Source organism: Trachurus japonicus, chromosome 4 (genome assembly GCF_045865225.1).
Source record: "Trachurus japonicus isolate A0001 chromosome 4, Traja_1.0".
Taxonomy (NCBI): domain Eukaryota; kingdom Metazoa; phylum Chordata; class Actinopteri; order Carangiformes; family Carangidae; genus Trachurus; species Trachurus japonicus.
The window spans coordinates 25,753,795-25,775,287 of record NC_140910.1 but is presented as its reverse complement, the minus strand read 5'-3'; the positions used below and the strand labels follow the sequence as shown (position 1 = coordinate 25,775,287).

At 40.4% G+C, this 21,493-nt stretch overlaps 1 protein-coding gene across 1 annotated transcript; it reads left to right on the top strand.

Annotated features, from left to right (window-relative positions):
- The first annotated feature begins 95 nt into the window (after positions 1 to 95).
- On the top strand, positions 96 to 17,687 carry dnai3 (dynein axonemal intermediate chain 3). The gene is made up of 23 exons (XM_085774964.1): positions 96 to 143; positions 1,183 to 1,274; positions 1,366 to 1,404; positions 3,479 to 3,663; positions 4,162 to 4,266; positions 4,552 to 4,680; positions 4,771 to 4,970; positions 5,254 to 5,370; positions 5,666 to 5,859; positions 6,092 to 6,204; positions 6,935 to 7,024; positions 7,309 to 7,398; positions 8,963 to 9,079; positions 10,080 to 10,153; positions 10,394 to 10,547; positions 10,962 to 11,055; positions 13,555 to 13,643; positions 14,119 to 14,170; positions 14,443 to 14,573; positions 14,724 to 14,931; positions 15,410 to 15,501; positions 15,985 to 16,101; positions 17,239 to 17,687. Exons 2-23 carry the CDS (start codon positions 1,217 to 1,219, stop codon positions 17,362 to 17,364), a joined length of 2,574 nt encoding a protein of 857 aa, XP_085631090.1. The 5' UTR covers positions 96 to 143; positions 1,183 to 1,216; the 3' UTR covers positions 17,365 to 17,687.
- Positions 17,688 to 21,493: the final 3,806 nt, after the last annotated feature.

Here is a 21,493-nt window from a genome sequence, read left to right as displayed (position 1 = left end):
AAGCTACAACGTCATTTCCCCAAGCTGCGATGTGATTGGTCCTTTGAAACGTCAATCACACCCGCACCCATTCCGCCCATTCTACTGTTACCATTGACAACCAAACGAAAGTGTGGAGGAGTTCAAGCTGCTGTAAACTACCGGTAAAATCTATTTATTCATCTATAAACTGCAGCTCCCCGGTAAAATTCAGTTTATTGATTCACTTTTTGACTAACCTAGTAATAATATTTAAAAAATAGTCGTTAAAGCGGTGCTCTTAAGCCACAGCAAGGTGGCTAATGAGTAATGTTTGATTACAGTACCGTTAACGTTACTGTTACATTGTTAGCTAGGACGTGCTGTGTGTGTCTGTAGCTTTGTATTTTGTATCCTAGTGCCTGTGACCACCATTAACCTCTGGTTGTTTAACATATTCAGTGATGCAAAGTAATTAAATTAGAGCCAATCATACTTAAAGTACATTTTTCTTACATCTACGGTAGTTACATTGTAAACAGTATTTTTAATCGTGGACGTAATGTAAGGCAATGTTTTACCGCTCTTACTAAAGCAGTGATCTGAACACACAGTTTAACGTTATATGGAAATCTAATAGTTATTAAGTTGTTAAGATAAGATGATCCTTGGTTGCAGCAGCAGACAACAGCAAATAAATGTAGGACAGACAATGAATAGCAGATAGCAATAGCAGTAAAAAAGAAAGCAGTATTTGTAATAGTATGATGAAGACAAAAAATAAATAAGAAGAAATATAAATAATACACATTTGAATTGTGTTTAGTACTGGGAGAAGCTCTTGTTGTGGAGTCTGACAGCAACAGCACAACACAGTAATAACCTGACACATTCGTTGTATGAAGGTAGCTCCATGTAAATAGCTGAAACATAAGCAAATGCACAAGACTTTGTTCAACTTTTTATTCACCAATAAAGTTATACATACAAACAGTTCCTTGCTAACAAGGGACTGCAAAATAACAGTGTATTTCAATTATTCCCCCACAAGATGTCGCCACATGCATTGATAATGGCAGTTGCAACGTCTGTCATTTGCCACTTTGTGTAGTCTGTCTAATGAAACATAAATCTGTGTCTGTATAAATAGGAAATGCATGTAACTTGGTGTTTTGCTACTGTATTCCCTTCGCAGAGAATTTGAACATCAACTTTTTTCCCCGGAGGTTAATGAAGCTGCCCCTGGCTAGGAACAAAGATGCCACCTAAGAAAACAAAAGCAGCAGGCAGTGCAGGCAGTAAAGGCAAACATAAAGGTAAGAGAGAAACACATACAAGTTTGTGTTAAGAAGATTTCTATTACAATAAAAAAAAAACACAGTGAACTGACCGTTGCTCTCCATTCAGGCACCAAGATCCCATCACCTACTTCTGTAGAAAACCCTGGTAAGAGACAACCAATCACTTTTTTCTGACTTACGTAGTAGTAGAGGCAATAATGACATAATCACACTCACATGAATGAAAAAAAACAAACAATTTAAGTAAAACTGGCGAATAAACTAGATGAAGATGAAGCACATTTTTATTGTCTTAATTAATCGTCATAACCAGGAGCCCTACATAGTTTTTAAATACAATTTCCATTTCAGCATCTTAAATCTTAAATTCATCTTGATCAACTTGTACATTTTGATTAACATTCGTAAAATGCCTGATATTTCATTAGCTTTATTTGCTGCATGTTTAAATGAAATGTAGAGATTAGAGATCTCTTTGAAGAGTCAGGGGGAAAAAAACAACTCTCGTGTGATCTTCAGTGTACTGTTGCATAGCCTTTGAGCAGGGTACTCAGCTGTAAGTCCTCATTGTCAAGGTTTGGTTTACATTCAGCATACCAACCCTGAGGCATGCTTCTGGCTAACTGCTGGTCACCTACATGTGTATCTTCTTTGTACTGTAGATTAGGTCATTGGCTCTGTTGGGAGTTGAAGATAATGGTCCTCAGATCCAGGCTGACCCAGTTTTGTATATTAATTTGTTTAATAGCTTTAAAGCTTATATACCAACCAGTATAAGTACAAGTTTGTTTTAATCTCTTTAAATGAACACATCCATTTCCCGAGGGTCTGACCTAAAACCAAGTTTTAGCTCTAAACTTTAATGATATATCTTTTGGCAACCAATTTTTTGTCCATAAATAGGGGGTTAGTTTCTACCACATGACAATGACTGCACGGTGGCTTTTTAACACAAACATAAATGCAGATTTTCTGAGAGTTTGTTCAACATTGACAGAATAAGTGAGGATTAATCTTATCAGTTGATAAACACCTTTCATTCAGGCCTAATTTCTTTGTTAGTGTAAGCAGACGTGAAAATAAACAGAACCAAAGTTATGTGTGGTATGCTATAAATATCAAGACTTACAGTATGCGGTCAAAAAATGCTAGGTTTGGGTGAATTATGCAAGAGAAAGAGGCCCAACATATTTAAAATATCTCTTTGGCACAGCCTACAAACACAGTTTAATTGCATTCTTGAGGGTTATGGGACATAGCACATCACACTTTCTTTGTCTTCCGAGCAAATATTTCCCATGAATACAAATACCATAGTTGACACATAACTCTGTGAAATGAGTGGTGTGAGTTTCCACTACAATGATTTGGTGTGAGGCCTGAGTGGAGTGAGTGGAAAAGGTTGACACACCCAGCTGGGAAGTGGTTACTTAAGCTGTACTTGAGCATTCCCAGCGTCCCCTCAGCAACCTTGTGGAAAGACTTTGAAGAGAGAGACCACAAGCAGGATGAAAACTATCATTATGCAGAGCCCTGTTTACTGTAGCGTGCCCTGGACTGAGCCTGGCCTTAGATGGGAGGAGGAGGTGGAGTCTATATAGATTGTTTATTAAGACAAATTTTGTTGTGGTGCAGTGCTGTGGTTTTATAGTAGCAATAACAATATAGCAACAATGATGGTTTAGATGTTCATAACTGAGCAGTCCTGCATTATTATTGATCTTTGTTTCACATGCCAAGAGTCGTAAGAAAAACAACGGCATTCCTTCTCCAAGTATTTGGACGTCGTGCGTAGGTTATTCAAAAGGATTGCATTTCATGCTGTGATATTGAAGGGTGGTCCGCCCCTGCAGGGAGGGGCAGGTGATGGATCAGAGGCGTCGTTGTGCGTTTGATCAGAAAATGAAGGGCAAGAATCTGTGTCACAATCACACACAGGCAATGGTGACTTTTGAGCCTGTTCACCGTGTGAATATCAGGGTGACCAAGCTGATTGCTCCTTGCACCTAACACCATAAAAAGCAACAACACTAACAAACAAATACATTTAATTGAGCGCAGCCTCCAACAACTAATAAATTACTAAAACTGCTCGCAATAAAGCAGTAATATGTGCTTACTGTGTACTCAGGAAGTCCATCCAGATACAGATACATCTAATATATAACTTCCTTAGCATCTGGCACGCCTGTATTGATTGTTAACAATGTATCACCAAGATCACCCTGAGGATATCTTCCCCATGGTCCTGACATCGGCAACCCAGGAGCTCTTCGATTGCCGTGCTGATGAGGACGTCACAGGGGAGAGCCCTTACAAGCTGTTGAAAAAAGACGACATCATACAGGACATGAGGACAAGAGCCGCAGTGTCCGATTTCAGTCCAGTGAAGCAGCTTGTGCTGGTGAGGCTGATCCATTGTTGTACAGATCTCTCTGACAAAACCCCTAAGACACCGTGATGATACACAGACCCCCAGTCGAGCACTGTGGGAAAAGACAGAGCAGCCAGTTTAACCTCATTTCCCCCCACTGTCTGATCTAGATTAAATACACGGTAACCACCACTCTTACTTAAAGCATTCATGTCCCTTTGATTACATTACTCACATTAGACCAATGGGCACCCTAAAGGACTCATCTGTTCCAAGTAATGCTGGCTTTCGTGTTTGGGACACAGCCAAGGCCTGGCTTCTGCTTTTAGTGGTATGTGTGTGGTGGTTGTCTGTCCACACATATTGCCCCATCATACTTACAGTACTATCTTTCTCAAAGTGCTATTGTAAAGCAAATAATTTCCTTGGGGTTGCCAGAATAAACTCAAGTGCATGACTTTAATTCTATCCAAAGAAACCCCTTAATCTGGTGTGAATCTGACACTGCTTTCTGTCTACTGTTGACAGGACTACCCAGAGGACGAGATGTTACTGGTTTTTGACAGAGACTTCACTTACGGCCAGAGCTTCTACCTCGTTCTGACGCCAGAAGCTAAGGAAAGAATCCTCAATGTAAGAAGTGCATTGGCTTTAGTAATAGGTCCTATGTTCTTTAGTACCCTCTCTAATATTTGTGTTTGGAAGTCTTTGTCTTTTTCTATTTTATTCTAGTGAACTTGTGCAGATAAAATTAATTAAAAGCTTTTCAAAACTACTCTTGCAATAGTTGTGTAATTTTGTGTAACTGTATAGGAAGTTTTATGATTAATTACTGAGAAACATCTTTCATTTAAGTGTTTTTCCAGTTCTTATTCTATGTTATGTCTGTTTTATTGTATTTTTTTCTGCGTCGTGAAGCCCCCAGAGCCCGAGGCACCGGAGGAGTTGGAGCAGGAAGTCTGTAAAACCCCAGAACCAAAGCCATGGGTATCTCTTGGCAGTGAGCTGGAAATAGAAGAAGAATCTGTCAAAGAGAGCCGACCAAAGGTGCAGCAGTTTATTTTAAAATCACGTTAAGTATCCATATTAAATAACACTGTACTTGTATTACTTACTGTACTTCATATTTTTCCTCAGCTGTGGTTGAAGTTCTCAAGAGTGCGGAGCAAGTTTGGGCTACCAGTCTCCTTTTCTGACCGAAATCCTGGAGATTTTAAGGATGCCCACCTGGAGTGTCCTTCCTATCAAGATAGCAGATTCAGTATCAAGCAGATGCAGAGGGATTGTGGGATACAGGCTGTTCCAACTCTGCAGAGCAGCAGTGCTCAGACTCAGTGGTATGCTAGCAGATCAGTGTATATTAACCTATTTGCTCTACTAGGGGGAAACAACCACTGACAGGTCATCTGGTGAAATAATTTCTCTCTTTTTTCAATGCACTAAAATTAGATTATAACACCAGAGTGTAAGTATTTTTGTGCAGATTATCTTTGCCATGCATTATATACATGCTTATATGATAGAGTTAACCACATACTGTGACACATTATCTCTCTTTATTTGGTTAATAGCAACCCCATCTTGATCGTTTTATGATGAGCATCTTATGTCCATTTACAGGAAGTGTAAGAGTAATAACTTTACACAGTACACGCCAAGAGAATTAAGTGAAGAAGAAAGAGGAGATATCCTCCAGTCTGAGAGTCTGAGGAATTTTTGCAACTTAGTAACTCCCAGGTAAGTAAACCTAGTCTCAAACATTTCTGTATCAGCCATGGGTAACTCCATTATTACCACTGTTGGAGCATTAGAATACTGTCACTGTACTTAAAGTAATGATGTCTAATAATCTTAGTCTCTCTCAAACTCCCACATGTTTATTTTTGTGGTCCTTTGTCTCCAGGTACTAGATAAGATAAAAGCACTTTATAAGCACCAATGTAAGCTCTTATGAAGCAGTTGTTCATTAAATGATGTAGTTTAATTAGGTTTTTCACCGGTTTCTAACATAAAAATGTTGATTGTCTTGCAGGGTTTTGCATGCCCTTCAGCAGGAAGAGATTATGAATGTATTCACCGATGCCTGGAAGGGTCAGGGGGCAGCTGAGGCTGGTGACTGGTCTGGAAAGGCTTCGGACGGCTTGAAGCTTTATCAGGTCTTCGCAGACCAGAAGTACACTAAGGACAAGAACATCAGCTGCATTAACTGGCATCCAACTATCTATGGTAAATTACAAAATCTGCATCAGTGATGAGTTTGGTCTACCAGATTTGATGAGTGGAATTTTTCTCACTCCAAAATATGAAGTCTGACTCATTTAATATTTTATTTAGTACACGATTGGGATTAATCAAATCCTCTTTCTCATGGACCAACTCATTAGCTTATCATTTATTAACATATCAACATATTTAACAACTATTAAATACATTGTATGGTGTGTTTTTGATGTGGTAGGAGTTATAGCTGTGGCTCTGATAGAGAGGAAGGAGGAGGATCAGTCGACTACATTTGACGTCAGGCCGTCTTTCATTGTCTTCTATTCCTTCAATGACCCCACTACTCCCCAGGTATGGAAAATACATGATAGTACACTGAATGGACATGAGGAATGTACCACTCGGAGAAGATATTAGAAAGACCATTTTTCTCTCTCTCATTGACAGCTTACATTGTCTCTCCTCTCACTTATATCTGCCCAGAGACACACGTTCATAAGAAATGGGTGGAAGGATTTGCTTTGTGCTGTCATTCAAAACCATTATTTGCTTTAGGAAAATTTGAGAGGCACTATTGATTTGACCCAGGCACTAAATCAATAAAACTGAGCTTCTAAATCACTCAAAAGAAATACGAGTTCTGCATGACGTATGCTTTCACTGATATGTGTCATCCTTTGGTTTCACCATCTCCTGGAGCAGCGATCAAAGCAGCAGAGGATATCATGTAGGGGAAACTGGAGACATTATATAATTTAAATAGATGAATTTATTATTGTAGGGAGTGCTGTAGTCCATTTGCGCAGCTAATTATAAACTCGAGCACATTTAAACATCAAGATGAAAAATGACTGCTCTGTAAATACCATCCTATCCTTCCTGGGTCTATTTCCCTTTATGCCTGATGAAACTGAATCTGCTACATGCACTTGGTTTTGTGGATTAAAAGCTGAACTGTGTATGGAGAGACTAGAATAAATAAATAGTTGGGATGGCAAGCACCCAATATGTGCAGATTTGTACTTTGAAATATGATATTTCTGCCCTTTGTAATGTGGTTTCTCTATGGGGTTTTTTGCAGTTGCTACTGGAGTGCCCAGATGACATTTTTGCTTTTGAGCTCTGCCCGTCTGATCCCAATATTATCGTTGGCGGCTGCAAGAATGGCCAGGTGCAGACCCTGACTCTGTCTTGCTTCTCTGCCTTGCTGCTTGCTCTGCCTAGCTTTTGTACCATACTACTTTCTGACTGACTTTTATTTTATCAAAAGGAAAACTATTTATCAGATACTCATGGTTGGTCCTAGCATTTTTCTCCCTCTATTGTTTTCTTTCTCATTATGTTTTAATCAAAGTTTGATGTGATGTATTTAAGTGTTTTCTTGTTTGTGTTTTTTTGCACCATACTCAGATGTTAATATCCTTTTAAGTGTTTTCTTGTTTGCTCTTGTCTCAGGTTGTGTTATGGGACATTTCTGCTCACATCACACAGTTACAGGGAACAAGGTCTTGTGGAAAAAGGACCTCTCTCACCAATGACGCATTTGTAAGTACCCGTATCCTGTCTGCAGCATGCACAATGTTGATACAACAATACATGGTGTTCTGTATCTGTGTTGATGTATTCCTGTATAATGTGGTATCAGTAATCATAATTCGTTGACAAGTGATGATGCTGGCTTGCTTTCTTCAAATGTGGGTCGTCACTTTATCCAAGCACGCATCATGTTTGCTCTAAAGACAGACTGTACTCTTGAGTCGTGCTGTATGACAGAGCAAGATGATGATACGTTGACTCCTGAGCTCTCCTCATCCTCACCCTTTCATTAGTTGGGAATGCAGCAGCCTAATGGTCCTTTTCAAGCCAGCCTCAGCTGTCAAAACTAGTTCCACAAATGTACTACTTGCCAGGGGTAGATCTCAAAGCAACTTTATATCATTACATGACCCCACTGCCAAGAGAAAGTCGGCTGTAAGGCTGCATACAAACACCTCACTTTGACTTAAGTGCCCTAAGAGAAAAAAAGAAACAGAAACCTTAAAGAGGGTTTCTCTTTTGGCTTTACATCATAGTAAAGTAGGATTTTCATGATATATCTGCCTTGTTTCAATGATATTGTGTAGAGTAATGATGAAAGGGTCAGGAAGATAGAAGTAATGACGCATGACAAATACCAGGGCTCATATTTAAACCCACAACACAGCAAGTACATTAAATCCACCATAGCCAGCTGAGACACCAAATATCAAACAACTTTTGTCCCTTAAAGCCTGACCTCAGCTGACATCTTCCACCTGACTGCTGTATTTAAATAGACACATATGCCCCCATCATCCAGCCCCCGTTTGCTTTGTGTGTTTTTATTGCCTCTACAGTGGAACAGCTGTCTCCGGCCCTCTCCTCCTCACCACTTCCCTCTCTTTTGCTTTTCCCCCACCTCCCTCCGCTCCTCAGTCTATTCTCTTTGTCCTTGTTTGCTCTTCATTCCCCAGAGTCAACAGCATCAGCTCACATACTCCAGCTGTTACACATGCCCTCTGTCTACCACTACAGTTTGTCCCCATAGAAGATAACACACAAGCAAATCAGATCACTGCCCTCCCCAGTGTTTGCAGTGTAAACAAAGGCAGTTGTATCAGCTAAAAAGCTTTATTTCGATTTTGAGTGCTGCGAAAGCTGCATTACACCAACACCTGCTGCTAGCTTATCAGATAAACAAAGAATGAAAATCCTCCTGTATAGATTTGTGTTCTGTTCACACCACTGTACATAGCAAATTCAACTACAGGTGCATCATACAGCCAATCTAGCTGATATTCGTGCAGTCAGGGTTAGTTCACAATATACGAGTTGATGTTTTGAACTCCAATAAAACATTTTTTGCAAGTAATTGCAAAAACTTTTATTGTTAATAAGTTGAAGCTGCTTCAGTTACATACAATACACACTGATCTGTTTATTAAATGTTTTTATTCTTTCATTTTTCTACCACATTTCTCTTTTTCTTATAGCATCACTGTAAGTCTTTGTATTTAGATTGGTTAAGACTTAATTTTCAGCGTTCTCTGTACAGTACATACTGTGCCTTTTGTGTCTGACCCCCCACCAGGACCTTCATGACAAAGAGAATAAGACTCCTGTCGCACGCTTCTGTGCAGTGTCTGCCTTGGAGAACAGCCACAAAGCACAAATTACTGATGTCCAGTGGCTGCCACCAACGTTTGAGGTACACAGCTGGAGGGCAGAGGGGTTGGGGGAAACCAAAGAGGCGCAATACAGTTATTCCCTGACAGTTTCCACATGGAGTACAGTGGGTAGTTGCTGGAAACTTACAAAAGCTTAATCAGCTTGCCGTTTGGCCTATCTCAAGTAATAAAAGGTTTTTGTGTGACTACACTTCAGTGGTTTCAGTGAAACACTGTTTAATGTTTTCTTGATCTCAGGCCTCTTTTATCATATCTAATGTAAACACTGTGACATAGTTTCCAACATAACAGGGGGAGCTGGGGTAGATTTTAACCCTTCACACACACAAGTCTCTAAACTATATTGAAATATTTACACTTAAGGGGTCAGACCTCTTCTCAAAAATATTTATATAACTAGTTTTATCTGACTAAGGTGAAGGGTTAACTTGAGAGTGAGAAGTTCTAAGAGGCGCTAAGGATATATAAGGTATACTGAAGTTGTTGCAGAGAAAAGACAGGAATGCAAAATTTAGGCTGTGGTTTCTGCAGGACCAGCACAAAAGAATATATTTAAATGTTCTGCACAGGATTTTTCAAAATGCACTGACATGAGGTTTGCTACAGGCTCTGTGTTTTTACACTTTTAGTTGTGCATTAACCAGTGTACAATAAATCTAGCAGCCATAGAAATACTTCTTACTTCAATGATCTATGGTCTCAGATAGATTCAGAGAATTCTTACAGTCTATAGGAACCCACACGTATTGCTGAGTGTTTCTAAAATATTCCTCGTGAAACAATGAATACATTATGGTTTCCCACTGGTGGCTGTCCCTTGTTTCACTCTAATAAATCATGACAACCACTGGCACTCATCTGGATGAGTAGAATAAGGCAATCATCAAAGTGCCCCAAGGGGAACATTAAGCTCCCATATATCTTCACAGGGACCTTGTTCACTACTTTGCACTCTTGGCATAATAACCCTGACACAGATATTTGTTGATCTTGAAACTCTCTCTCTTTCTCTCTGATTAGGTGACCAGGACGGGGGTAGCAATGGAAAACAAGAATAAGACTTCTGTTCAGTTTATCACCTGTGCTCCTGACTGGTAGGCCTTGAACACTGAAAATGTTCATTTTAAATGGTAAATGGATGAAATGCTCTCAGTTAGTGTCTCCATTTCACTGGCACCTACATAACCTGACTTGTACAGAACATCTAAGCCTGCACTCCTGCAGCTCAAGGCTCATAATCTGAGTAAATATACAAAAGTATAAGCATGAAATCTATTTAATCATATTCATTCCACTGTTATTCTGTGATTCTGTGTCTCTCTATTTCTGTAAAGCACTATAATGTTCTGGGATGTGCGAGCGCCAAAAATGTCGAGCATGTCAGCGTCATTTAAAAAGCAGAATGCGGATCAGAACACCCAGACGACACCCCACAGTGTCCCCAACGCTTTCAAACACCTGGATCGCACATGGAGACCACTGTTTAAGGTACTGCAGGGGTTCGGGTGCAATTTGAAACTCTTGTTATTTACTGTATGTGTTTTCACAGTGGAAGCCCTTTGACTGAGGTGAATTGTTAAATGATCAGGAATAATTTTCTTTCAGCAGTTTCATAAATCAATCTGTACACACCTGAACAGCAACAGTGTGGAGTGGATAAATATCATTAAACATGTAGCTATGAAATGTAATTCTGAAACTAAACATGTTCTGTAGTAGTTTGATTAACAGTTATAATGACAGACTAAAGCTTTGTGTTTGGCTGATACCCCGTGGTGCTCAGAAGTAGAACCACAATATGATTTTTAATTTTATATCAAAAGCTTTGAGTATATATGGAACATTAGTGTCTGTCAGTTCCTCAGACGTAAAACGTTGTGTTTCCCCCTTGTCATGTGTCAGGTTTCGCTGCCAAAGATCGATATCAGAGGAGAATACGCTCCTTTGAAGTTCAGCTTCGAACACTACACCTGTAATGGTAATACAGATAGCACAGGTGAGGGATTTTACCCTTGAGGCTGCTTGGCTTTATTTGCTTCTGTCTGTTGCTACGTCTCCCCACAAGCATTTCTCTATTTATAACAAACACTTTAATAATTTTTCATAAAAGAACTTTTAATTCATTCACACATTGACTCTGTCACTGAAAGCAACAGACTGTGCAAAAGAGACATCTGATTGTTTTAACGCATGGAAGCCTGGATAAGAATTTGATAACTCTAAACTGTAAAACACACAGACAGATAAAGTGGTTAAATTTAATTCATTATTTGTATGTATATGTAATGTGAGTTTTCTTTTTAACCTTCAGAAGATTCTGACAAATAATGTGATATCTGGATTAAGAATCCTAGATAATACTCAAACATGACTGTCTAATAGTTGTCAAAAGTGTGGGCAAGAGTCTATTTTTTGGGGTTTTGGATTCTTGAATCCTGCTCTGGATGGTTGAACACAGTGATCAGTGGAGCAGGGTCGGCTTGGCCCTCGGCTTCTCTCTTTCTCTGTCTGTCTCCCTCTTCTCTACTCCAGTTTCATAGCACTTTATTAAGTGATACTTGCAAAACAAGGCCCTCATAGTTGCAGAGCATTAGCCTTGCTGACTGTCAGCTCTTTGCAATATGCTGCTCAGGGTCCTTGGGGGCCAGAAGATGATCATGTGTATCCTCACTGGTCAAGAAGAGGCCTGTCTTTGTCTGGCTGAAAGTCTGTCTCCATAAACACAAATCTGGTGGCTGGTCAATATAAAATTAATATGCTCACTAATTGAGCCAATGCATTGCCTTGTTTTTTTAATATACTGTATATTAAGGTTTTAAAGGGATAGTTCAACATTTTGGCAAATTGGTTCGTTAACTTTGATTGACAGTGCAAGCTATTTTTAGGCGGAGCAGAACCGCGAGCTGCTCAGAGCTACACTATGGAGGCTGATGGGATTTCTTGGTTTCCCTCATCAAACTCATCAAATACACAATCCAACAACTCCAAAACGCTCTCGTGGACAAGTTGTGACCTGCATATTCACTACGCTATGAGATAATAACAGAACGTTACGAGACAGAGTTGTTTTCAAGGTAAATTCATGCAAAACCACTGATGCACGTTGTTTAAAACAACTCTGTCTCGTAACGTTCTGTTATTATCTCATAGCCTAGTGAATGTGCAGGTCACAACTTGTCCACAAGAGCGTTTTGGAGTTGTTGGATTGTGTATTTGATGAGTTTGATGAGGGAAACCAAGAAATTCCATGAGCCTCCTCGTAGCGTAGCTCTGAGCAGCTCGCGGCTCTGCTCTGCTGTTCTAAAAATGGCTTGCACCGACATTTAAAGGTAACAAACCTACTTCTATGACTATAGGGATTATGACAATGGGCCAATTTGCCAAAATGTTGAACTATCCCTTTAATGAATTCATATTCCTAAGACGTAGACTCATTAATTGAGTCTATGCTGTCTCCTTCTGAGCTCTACATTCAGCATGTCGTCTTGTGCTATTGTAACCGCCGTAGAAAGCCTCCAACTTACTCAACAACCAAACCACATGATTTTCCAAGTGCTTGCAAGCAAGATCTCTGGGGGATTAAGAACAAAACAGAGCAGTAGTGCAGTGTGATAAAAGTTACACAATGTCTACATCGGTAACTGTGCTCCATTGTGTTTTTCTCATATCTTTACACTCATCTTAACTGGGGAGAAAGTGGGTCCAGAAGATGTGTGACTGGGTAATCTGATCTGACCTCCCAGAACTAATCTAACAGAGTGAGGCTGAGACTTGATTGGGAGCGGTCTGCTGTGAACGGACAGTTCTGTAATGCCCCTGACAGACACTTGGGCTTTTGTGATGGAAAGGGCCTCTCTCTTCCATCACTAGCAACCGTGCCTATCTCACACCTCCCACCCTTCTCCCTTACTGTCCGCCTTCACATCACAAGCCCTCACTCCCACCTCCACTTCTTCTGCCTTTATCTCCCACCACCCTTCTTACCAACTCATTCACCTCATCTCCCTCCCTTTTGTCCTTCTTTTGTCGCCTTGTTCATGGTCAGATTACAGAACAGACTGCACCATTGCCTCTGTTCAATCTCTTATTTCCTGACTTTAACTGATTACATTTTTTCAGTGTTTCTTCCAACATGTTGGTAGTATTTCCTAAGGCCTTGCCTATTGTTCTTCCCCTATTGTTGTATATTCTTTGGTTTAAATGCATACTTAGGATTTTTTCCTTGAGACCCAAAATAGCTGCATAATCATGACCACTGCTTTGGTTTTGTGGTTTTGTGTAGATATTGTATGCCCCATGTAGCTAACCATTTTTTAAACAATTCTTCAGTGTACAATCGTGTCTTTAACCTCTAATAAAGACCATGCTGTCACTCTTGACTTACTCAAAAAGGTCTGTGTGTAAAAGAAAGAAGTACTATGAGTTGAACTTTTAACCTTGTCTTCATTTCTGCCCCACACCATGCACGCTCCATTGCGGTATCCCCCGACAAAAGAAGCTGATGAAAACGATGACAGAGCAACCTCAGCCAAAGCACCCACTGCCCTGGAGGATGTCAATACCAACCTTTTGATTGGAACAGAGGTGAACAATGGACTCAACAATATCAAAACCAGTACAACACTGGACACGCTGCTTGAAGGACAGTTTTATTCTAACTATCTAAAGGTCCAGAACAAATGGTGGAAGTACATAATTAAGACATAAAATCAAGACAAGGTATATGCAGGTCAATCGTGCAATAACTTTCCAGTGTCAGATAACAATACACCAACACTTCTGCTCCAGGTGTAAATCTGGCTTTATGTAATAGTCAGGTATCCATGTCAACACTGAATCTATTTATTCTGTAACCCTTTCTCTTCTTCATACGGGCCACTAAACAATATCCCTCACTCTCAGAGTAAATGATATAACTAGTCAAGTCCTTCTTGTGTCACAGTGTCACAGTAGATGCAGGGAACAAACTTCATAATATAGCCACGTGATTGGATTAACTGAATCTTCATATTATATCTGTCATTATCTTGTTCTTCAATGTGAACCTTTTAACCACCAGGATGGAGAGGTTCTTTACACTACCTGGAAACAGGACGAACAGAGCGTAGACAGTGAGTATTCTGGATCAACATTGTTAGCGCAAATTGAAGGATCCTAACCAGTTCAGTGTTATTCACAAGCATTAGTGTATTCAAGGTATTTCAATAACTGTTAAGTTATCTCTTTTGTTTGGAAGCCATGTTGAATGTAATGGATTAGCCAGCTACTTTGCAGGAAGACAAACCTAGTTGCTACGTGCAGCGTCCTGTTGCTTCAGTGGCAGCAAATTATTGTCAAATAAAACATTGCACCTTCTGGCCTGCCTCTCTATTCTCTCTCCAAGGTGGCAAACCTCTCCACTGCTCTAACGTCCATCACTGGATGATAAATACAGTGCAGCGGTCACCCTTCCTCAAAGACATTATTTTGACGACGGGAGGCTGGCACTTTGCCATCTGGAAGGAAGAAGTCATGGTAACAACACCTGGTGATTCGACAGGTTTTCCTGGACTTTTAACATGTTCGATGTGGTTGTTCATCATGATACACACACAACAGCATAAACTCAATGATATCTAATTTTTAAAATCCAATGACTCTGTTTGGCTTCTTGTCAACATCCAGAACGACCCCATCATACTGTCACCATCCTTTGAGCAGCAGTGCACCGTGGGATGCTGGTCCCTGTCCCGACCAGCTGTCTTCTTCATTGGGAAAAATGATGGTAGTATTGATGTGTGGAACCTGCTGGAAAACAGCACCGAGCCTGCACACATCCAAGCAGGTGTCACCAACACCAAGATCACCTGCTTGAAACCCTGGACTTACTCCCGTGAGTTCTGGCTATTTTTGGTGTATGATACTAAGCAAAGTGTAAAGTCATTTCTGTTCCCCAAAAGCCCCCAAAAGTGTTAAAGTTATTTGTTAAAGATATTTTTTTCTTCCTAATTATAAACTTTTGTCTGCTGGAAGCTCATTAATGCACAAGTACCAAATTAAGCATTTGGGTCTCATTATAATCAATATGTCCATCAAGTTTCCTTTGTTTTTTAGACCTTGAACAAGAACTATTAGCAGTCAGTTCATAGAGAGGCTGTTGCCTAAGGGCCTGAGACTTCAGGGGGGCCAATTGTGCCCATAGGCCCGCTCAGTAACCCATACATGTGTCTAGTTTAGTTTAACTGAATATTTATCATTGTTATTAATTATTTTTCTTCAATCATTGTCTTGGACGACCATACAAAATATTTTTTTGCTCATCTTCTGTTTTGTTTTGCTTTGTTTTTTGTTTTGTTTATTTGTAACTACAGCCAAGCAGCACTTCCTAGCTGTGAGCGACGACCTTGGAATGGTGCGTGTTTTTGAAATCCCAAGGACATTCAGCGTTCCCTCGAAGACTGAGGTAAGACTGTCTCCTGACTCCTCGTACGTACTCACTTTGAAGGTGGTTAGGAGTTTTCTGTGTATTATTTATTCTTCAAAAATATTTACAGTTTGTCAAGGTTGAGTAACTGAGAAACAACTCCACTACTGCAGCATGCCAACACTAGTTCACTGCCATTCATACGTCAAGTTTCTTTTTGCTTCTTTACTGCATTTATATCAACAGGACAGTAGAAGCAGAGATGTTTATACTAGGGTTAGAGTTGGTTCAGGATAGTTGACAGTTGCCACCTCTAATAGATGAGTCCCTATGGATGTGGAAAGTCGCTAATTAAATCCAGCAGTTTTTCAGTGTCTAGTGGATGCTTTGTTGACCACTTACCCTCAATAGAAGCTTCTGCCCTTTACTTTCTTGTTGCAGCAGGTAGATACACAACAACATCAGAGTGCCGGTTTATTTAATGTTTGTCAATGCATCTCTTTCCCCTGTGTGTGAGTGCAGATTTTGAGTATGCATAAATACTTTGAGAAGGAGGAAGATGCATTGAAGGATTATTTGAAGAGAGAGGAAATGTGGGTGAAAGAGAAAAAGGAGGCTGAAGAACTGAAGAAGAAGATGGTGAGTTATTGATTTGATTCTAAACAGAAATAAGAGTATATTTAAAAAAGCTATATAATAACTAATCTTTTCATCAACAAGATCGAGGTGACAATGTGAAAACAGTGTGTAATCGGTTCAAATCAATGAAACTGTGAAGAATTACCACCTCAATGAGAATTTATTTTTCCATTTTTTAGTGAAATACTTCTGTAACTTCCCATGTGACCCAAATGCAGCACAATGAATTTGAACTATTAATTTATCTCACCCAGCTTTATGAAGATAAAGCCAAGCACTTATGTATTTAGTTAGACAGCCAGCCACCTCCAGAGCCAGTGGAGGGGTTTTAGTTTGGGTCCTCATGTAGTTTGTAGAAGTCTAGACAAACTAAATGCATGATGATTGATATTCCATCTGTCAATATTTGTAGTGGCCTTGAAAAAGACCTTGTGTCCACAGCTACACTCTAACCTTACTCACAGCCTCTGGTATCAATGAACACTCTCCCTCCTGTACGTTAGGACTCAAATGTTTTTTATTGACCCAGTTAAAAGTGTGTACACTGGTTCAAAGTTGTCACTGTGAAAGTCGAAGTAGGCCATCCCTCTTTTTCTCTCTCTTTCTCTCTGTCTGTCTTTCTATCTCTGTCTTATTCTCTTGCCCCTAATGTTTAATTCATATGGATCGCAATTTGATCCATTGCACTGGGGAACAGTATAGTTATTGACAGCCACTGCCTGGCAGTCTGTCTGCTATCTATAGAAGCTAAATCTTTTAATGGCTGAATGTTTCAGTTTAACCTAGAGATGACTGTTATAAATGCAGATGAAGGTTTGTTGTGCCGTAGTAATCTCACATTCATTTCAGTGTGTGTGGATGTTGTCTCTACGTTCCTCCCAACAAGCAAATATTTCCCCACGTCGTGTTTTTTTTTTCCCTGTCACTTGTTGACATGAATATCCAGATTTTATAAAACTATATATGACTATAATCCATTAATGATGTTTTTCTGCACCTTGAGATTCTGTAGGGCTTTTTAGCTCATTTACTGTTTGTTTTTTTACTGTAGGGTGATATTATTTCTGCCTCAGAGTTGTGCCCAGTCCTTTTCTCTGTGGTTTATGTCTAATTCTTCTCTTCTTCTTTTGCCCCCAGGAGTTGGACAAGTCAGTCCAATCCCTGAAAGAGGATGAAGAGAAAAAGTTGTATGATGAGTACCTGTTGCTGGAGGAGAGCCTCCTGAAGAGCATGGGCCTGTGGACACCTCCTGAAGAGACTTAGCATCACGCCAAGGTGATTCTGCCATCGGCACTAAGACAGTCCTTGGGTTGAAGCCTCAGGGTCACCAATGGATTCATTTCATCCACCCAACAGAGGTCTAATTACTGGGTAATATGCCATCCATTAATGCCCCCTTCACCACTGCTCCCTGAGGATCCACTTTGGATTTGGCTGAGGAATCTGACCTTGGCTGTAAGTCATTTCATGGCTCTTTAATTTCATGATGTTATGCTATTGATTCTCCAGTATGTTCAGTACACATGTTTTATTATTATAAAGGGATTTCAAACTGTGACAATAGCAATAAAGCTTGTACATATTTCTGTTGTTAGTTGGGATTGTGTCTCTGTCAGCTCATTGTTTTCATTTAACTTCACTGTTCCAGTCACTCATCAGTTACAGCAGTAATTACAAACAGTAAAAGTACAAACAGTGAAATCCTGTGACCCAGGAACTGAGCTGTTCAACATAGTGGAGTATTTAGCAACTCCTTAGTCTTTCACTCAGGAGTTGATGGGAATTTGATGATTTCTGTATTTTGCTGCCTTGTTGCTATCTAATCATCTTTGTTTTGAGATCACTGGAAACTGCACCCGGATGGTGGGCCTTGAAACTTTGTCAAGGAGGATCTGAAATAGTCGTTGCCAACAGTAACGAGGGGGCGGTGGTGCACCAAGCAATGCACTGTTTACACCCACAAGTAGCTCTGTGGCTAAAAGCACATGGTTTGTTCATTAATTTCAGTTCAAGTCTTTCACCGCAACGGAAAGGTTTTCATAAATTCAACTGATTTTTTGCCACACCGTCTCCACAGCATGTAGGAGAGCGCTGTTTCCATTTCAGTGTCTTACAACAAGTGGACTCCATTAGTTTCGCTCCTTCACGGGGGATAAAATAAGGACGCCTCAGAGTGCCGGGTCCACCTCAGGTCAAGAGCAGCCCAGCAAACCTATAGTCACAACTGACAGCCAGTACCCTGCCAGAAAAGAGGCCGGAGGGACAGAAGGAGGGGGGGAGTCGCTGCATAATACGGGGGGCAGCTGTCTATTGCCAGGTTTTAAGACTATGTCCAAGATGCCCTGAAAAGGAAAGAGAGAAGAGAGATGATACCAAGAGCAGACAGAGAACAAAAACACAATTGGTTAATGTTGGGTGAGAAGGTGAAGGAGAGAGAAGAGGAAATGAACATAAGAGATGGAAAACAGAGTCAAAGTGAAGTGAGCCTGGGGAGCGACTTCACTCCGGCCATGACTCATTCACGTGGACGGTCCTGTCACAAAAGTGGGAGGGGGGGCGGAGGGTGAAGAATGGGCTGATGTGAGGGTGCAAAGAGGCAGGGGTCCATATGGCCCCTGAGGCACCAACAAGGCCCGGGTGACAAAAAGGGGCCTCTGCTTTCCAGTCGTCCCCTCCTCAAACCTCTCTGGGAATTCTGTTTTGCAGTCCCTCTCTCCTCCGGGAGCCTCTCACTTTCTCCCAGGCCGGCTCAGGAATGTGCCTTCTGCAAACCAACACACACACACACACACACATAACACACACACTGGGAATGCCTTCACCCTTGCTGGTTAGTTATTATTATAATGACTGATGCAAAGAATGTTGTGCAATTGAGACAGCTCATGTGTAACATAAACACTTGTGGCATTTGAAGTTGCACAGACGTACGCGCAGACATTTGCAGGTTAAACTCTGCCGCTCACCACTTACACATTGTTAATGTTCTGGGCAATGGACGAGAGCATGGCCATAAACCCAGCCACTCCCACTGGCGTGATGAACGGGTGTTCATGTTGTCCTATTTCCCTCGGTTGATTTCTTCATCCAAGTCCAAGAGCTTTCCCAAATATAAAAAAGAGGCTTTAACTAAGGGAGGGAGGGGAAGGGGGGCCGTCCATACAGGTTGGATTGCCTGCGGTCCAATTTTTTATCACCAGTTCTTTAAAGTTTTCAAGCCAAATCCAGGGAAACAATGTGAGCAGGTGCTGGGCAGGAGGGGCTGTAAATCTGGCCTGGCGAATTAAGCCATTGCCTTGGTATTGTTCTGGCTGGCCTCTTAGCTGCTCCTGCTGGGGAGGGTGTTAGCTGTGGGCTGGGGTGGAGTGGGGGTCTGCTGCCTAAATCTCCCAATATGGGGGCACCCTGCACAGTCAACTGAGTGGATGGGACCCCAGCTGCAGACGGCTGACACAAACATGCAGTGTCACAGGTCGTGCAGCAGCAGAGACAGATTGATGCCCAACAAAGATAAAAAAAAAAACAAGAAGAAAACCGAGTCATGAAAATCAGACTTCATGTTGTCTTTTTGTCAGAGCACATCAGCCTCTAGTGAAAAAGATAAACACAACAGGAATTTGTTAGCGTCCTTTTCTGCTAAAATTATCTCCAGTTAAATCGACAGGCTACATTTCATCGCTGTGAACCGTAAAGCTGTTTCTGCTTAAAACCTCCGAGAGGCTGGTGGTAGGTTTCATTAGTTGACCCTTGACCTCATAAGAGATCAGGTGACCAGGGCACTGCTGAGGAATGTTCCCTCTTGACTCCTTTTCATTTTCTAATTTAAAAGCTCTCAACAGTTTGGATTCTTGTCATTTTACCAGAGCCTCCCCAAGGCCTACAGCGGCCTGCATGTGTGTGTATGTGTGTGCGTGTGTGTGGGCGCGTGCTGGTACATGTGTGTGTGTCTGTGAAAATACAACCAAACTTCCAACACAAGCGGTTGACTGAATTATTCATATTGCACATGGCAGCTTTTTGCTGATGTGTTTACATTTCTTGTAATCACAATTAACTTAATGATTGTGCATCAGTTGCCGTCACAAACTATCTGTTCAACAAGATTAAGAGCATCTAGTCATTCTAGCAGCTGGCTATATTTTTGAGATAAATGCTAATATTAGCATGCTAATGTGCCTACATTATTTAACAAAAAAGTCAAGATTTGGACATATTAAATTAAATCCATTTAATTATTGCGAGGATATTACAGTCGACAACACAACACAGAGTGGAACTGAGTTAGCATTTTCACACTTATGTTTTTTGTTGTTGTTTTTAGGATAAAGATGCCTGTGGCACGCTCAAAACCTTTTCACATATTCAGTGGTGGAAAAATACCTCACTCCAAACATTATCACACCAAAACTGATTTACTACTTATGATTTTAACCTAATTTTTAAAAAAAAGAAGAAAAAAAAAGCAAACTTTCATACAGATTTTTAGTTCTTTTTCAGCTTCTCTACAGTTAATTATTAAGGGTAGTAGCAGGGCTTCCTTCCTGTGGCTGTCATCGTGAACAACTAACGCTCCACTGTCTGAACCACTTCAAAAAGAAGCTTGTAAGTCACAAAGTATTCACAATATTTTTATCAAAAGAATTCAGGTTCAGGTGATGAAATTTCAGTCCATCACCACTGAACTTTGAGAAATATTTCATTTGGTATCTTGGCAAAAATCCAGACCAGGATGCAGAGTGGGATCTGTCATCTAAACTATCAGTCTATCAGAGTGTAGCCCACTGGAAAACCCTTAAGGCCTTTTCTTATGGGCCATGGAAACTTTGGATCAACCTCTTTGACATGAATACTGTCATTAGTCACAAAAGCAGAAAAGCAGACGAACCAAAACATATAGCCTACAGACAGTAATGTGGATCCAGGAATTAGTTACTAGTGTTACTTGTAACACCACACTCTTTCATATTACTTAAAGCGATTGAAAAACATATAAACATTTTAGTTTGTAAACTTGAACTAGAAGTTGTGTTAGCTTTGGTGAGGAGCATAGCTTGACCTATTCCTCTTTTTCAAACCCCTTTCTTTCAAAACACAGCAACAAACTTTTTAATATATTTTCTTATTTTATCAATGCAATAATAATTACAATATTTTACAACATTCAGACCTTTTTTTCCTGTCAAAAGCAACTCACATTGTTGCAATGGCTGATTGGTGGTGGCACAGATTACTGGCAAGACTATCAAACTGGCAAACATGATCTCAATATGATTTCAAATATATTTTATGATAATGCACATAAAATAACAATTATTTTTTTAATCAACACCTAAGCTAACTCACTGCTAGCCTACAGCTTCATGTTTATCCTATCAGTCGTCTCATCTTACTT

Coding starts and splice junctions, on each gene's coding strand:
- dnai3 (XM_085774964.1), top strand. CDS start 1,217: ATGCCACCTAAGAAAACAAAAGCAGCAGGCAGTGCAGGCAGTAAAGGC. Junction 5,860..6,091: donor CTGGCATCCAACTATCTATG/GTAAATTACAAA, acceptor TTGATGTGGTAG/GAGTTATAGCTGTGGCTCTG. Junction 10,548..10,961: donor CATGGAGACCACTGTTTAAG/GTACTGCAGGGG, acceptor GTCATGTGTCAG/GTTTCGCTGCCAAAGATCGA.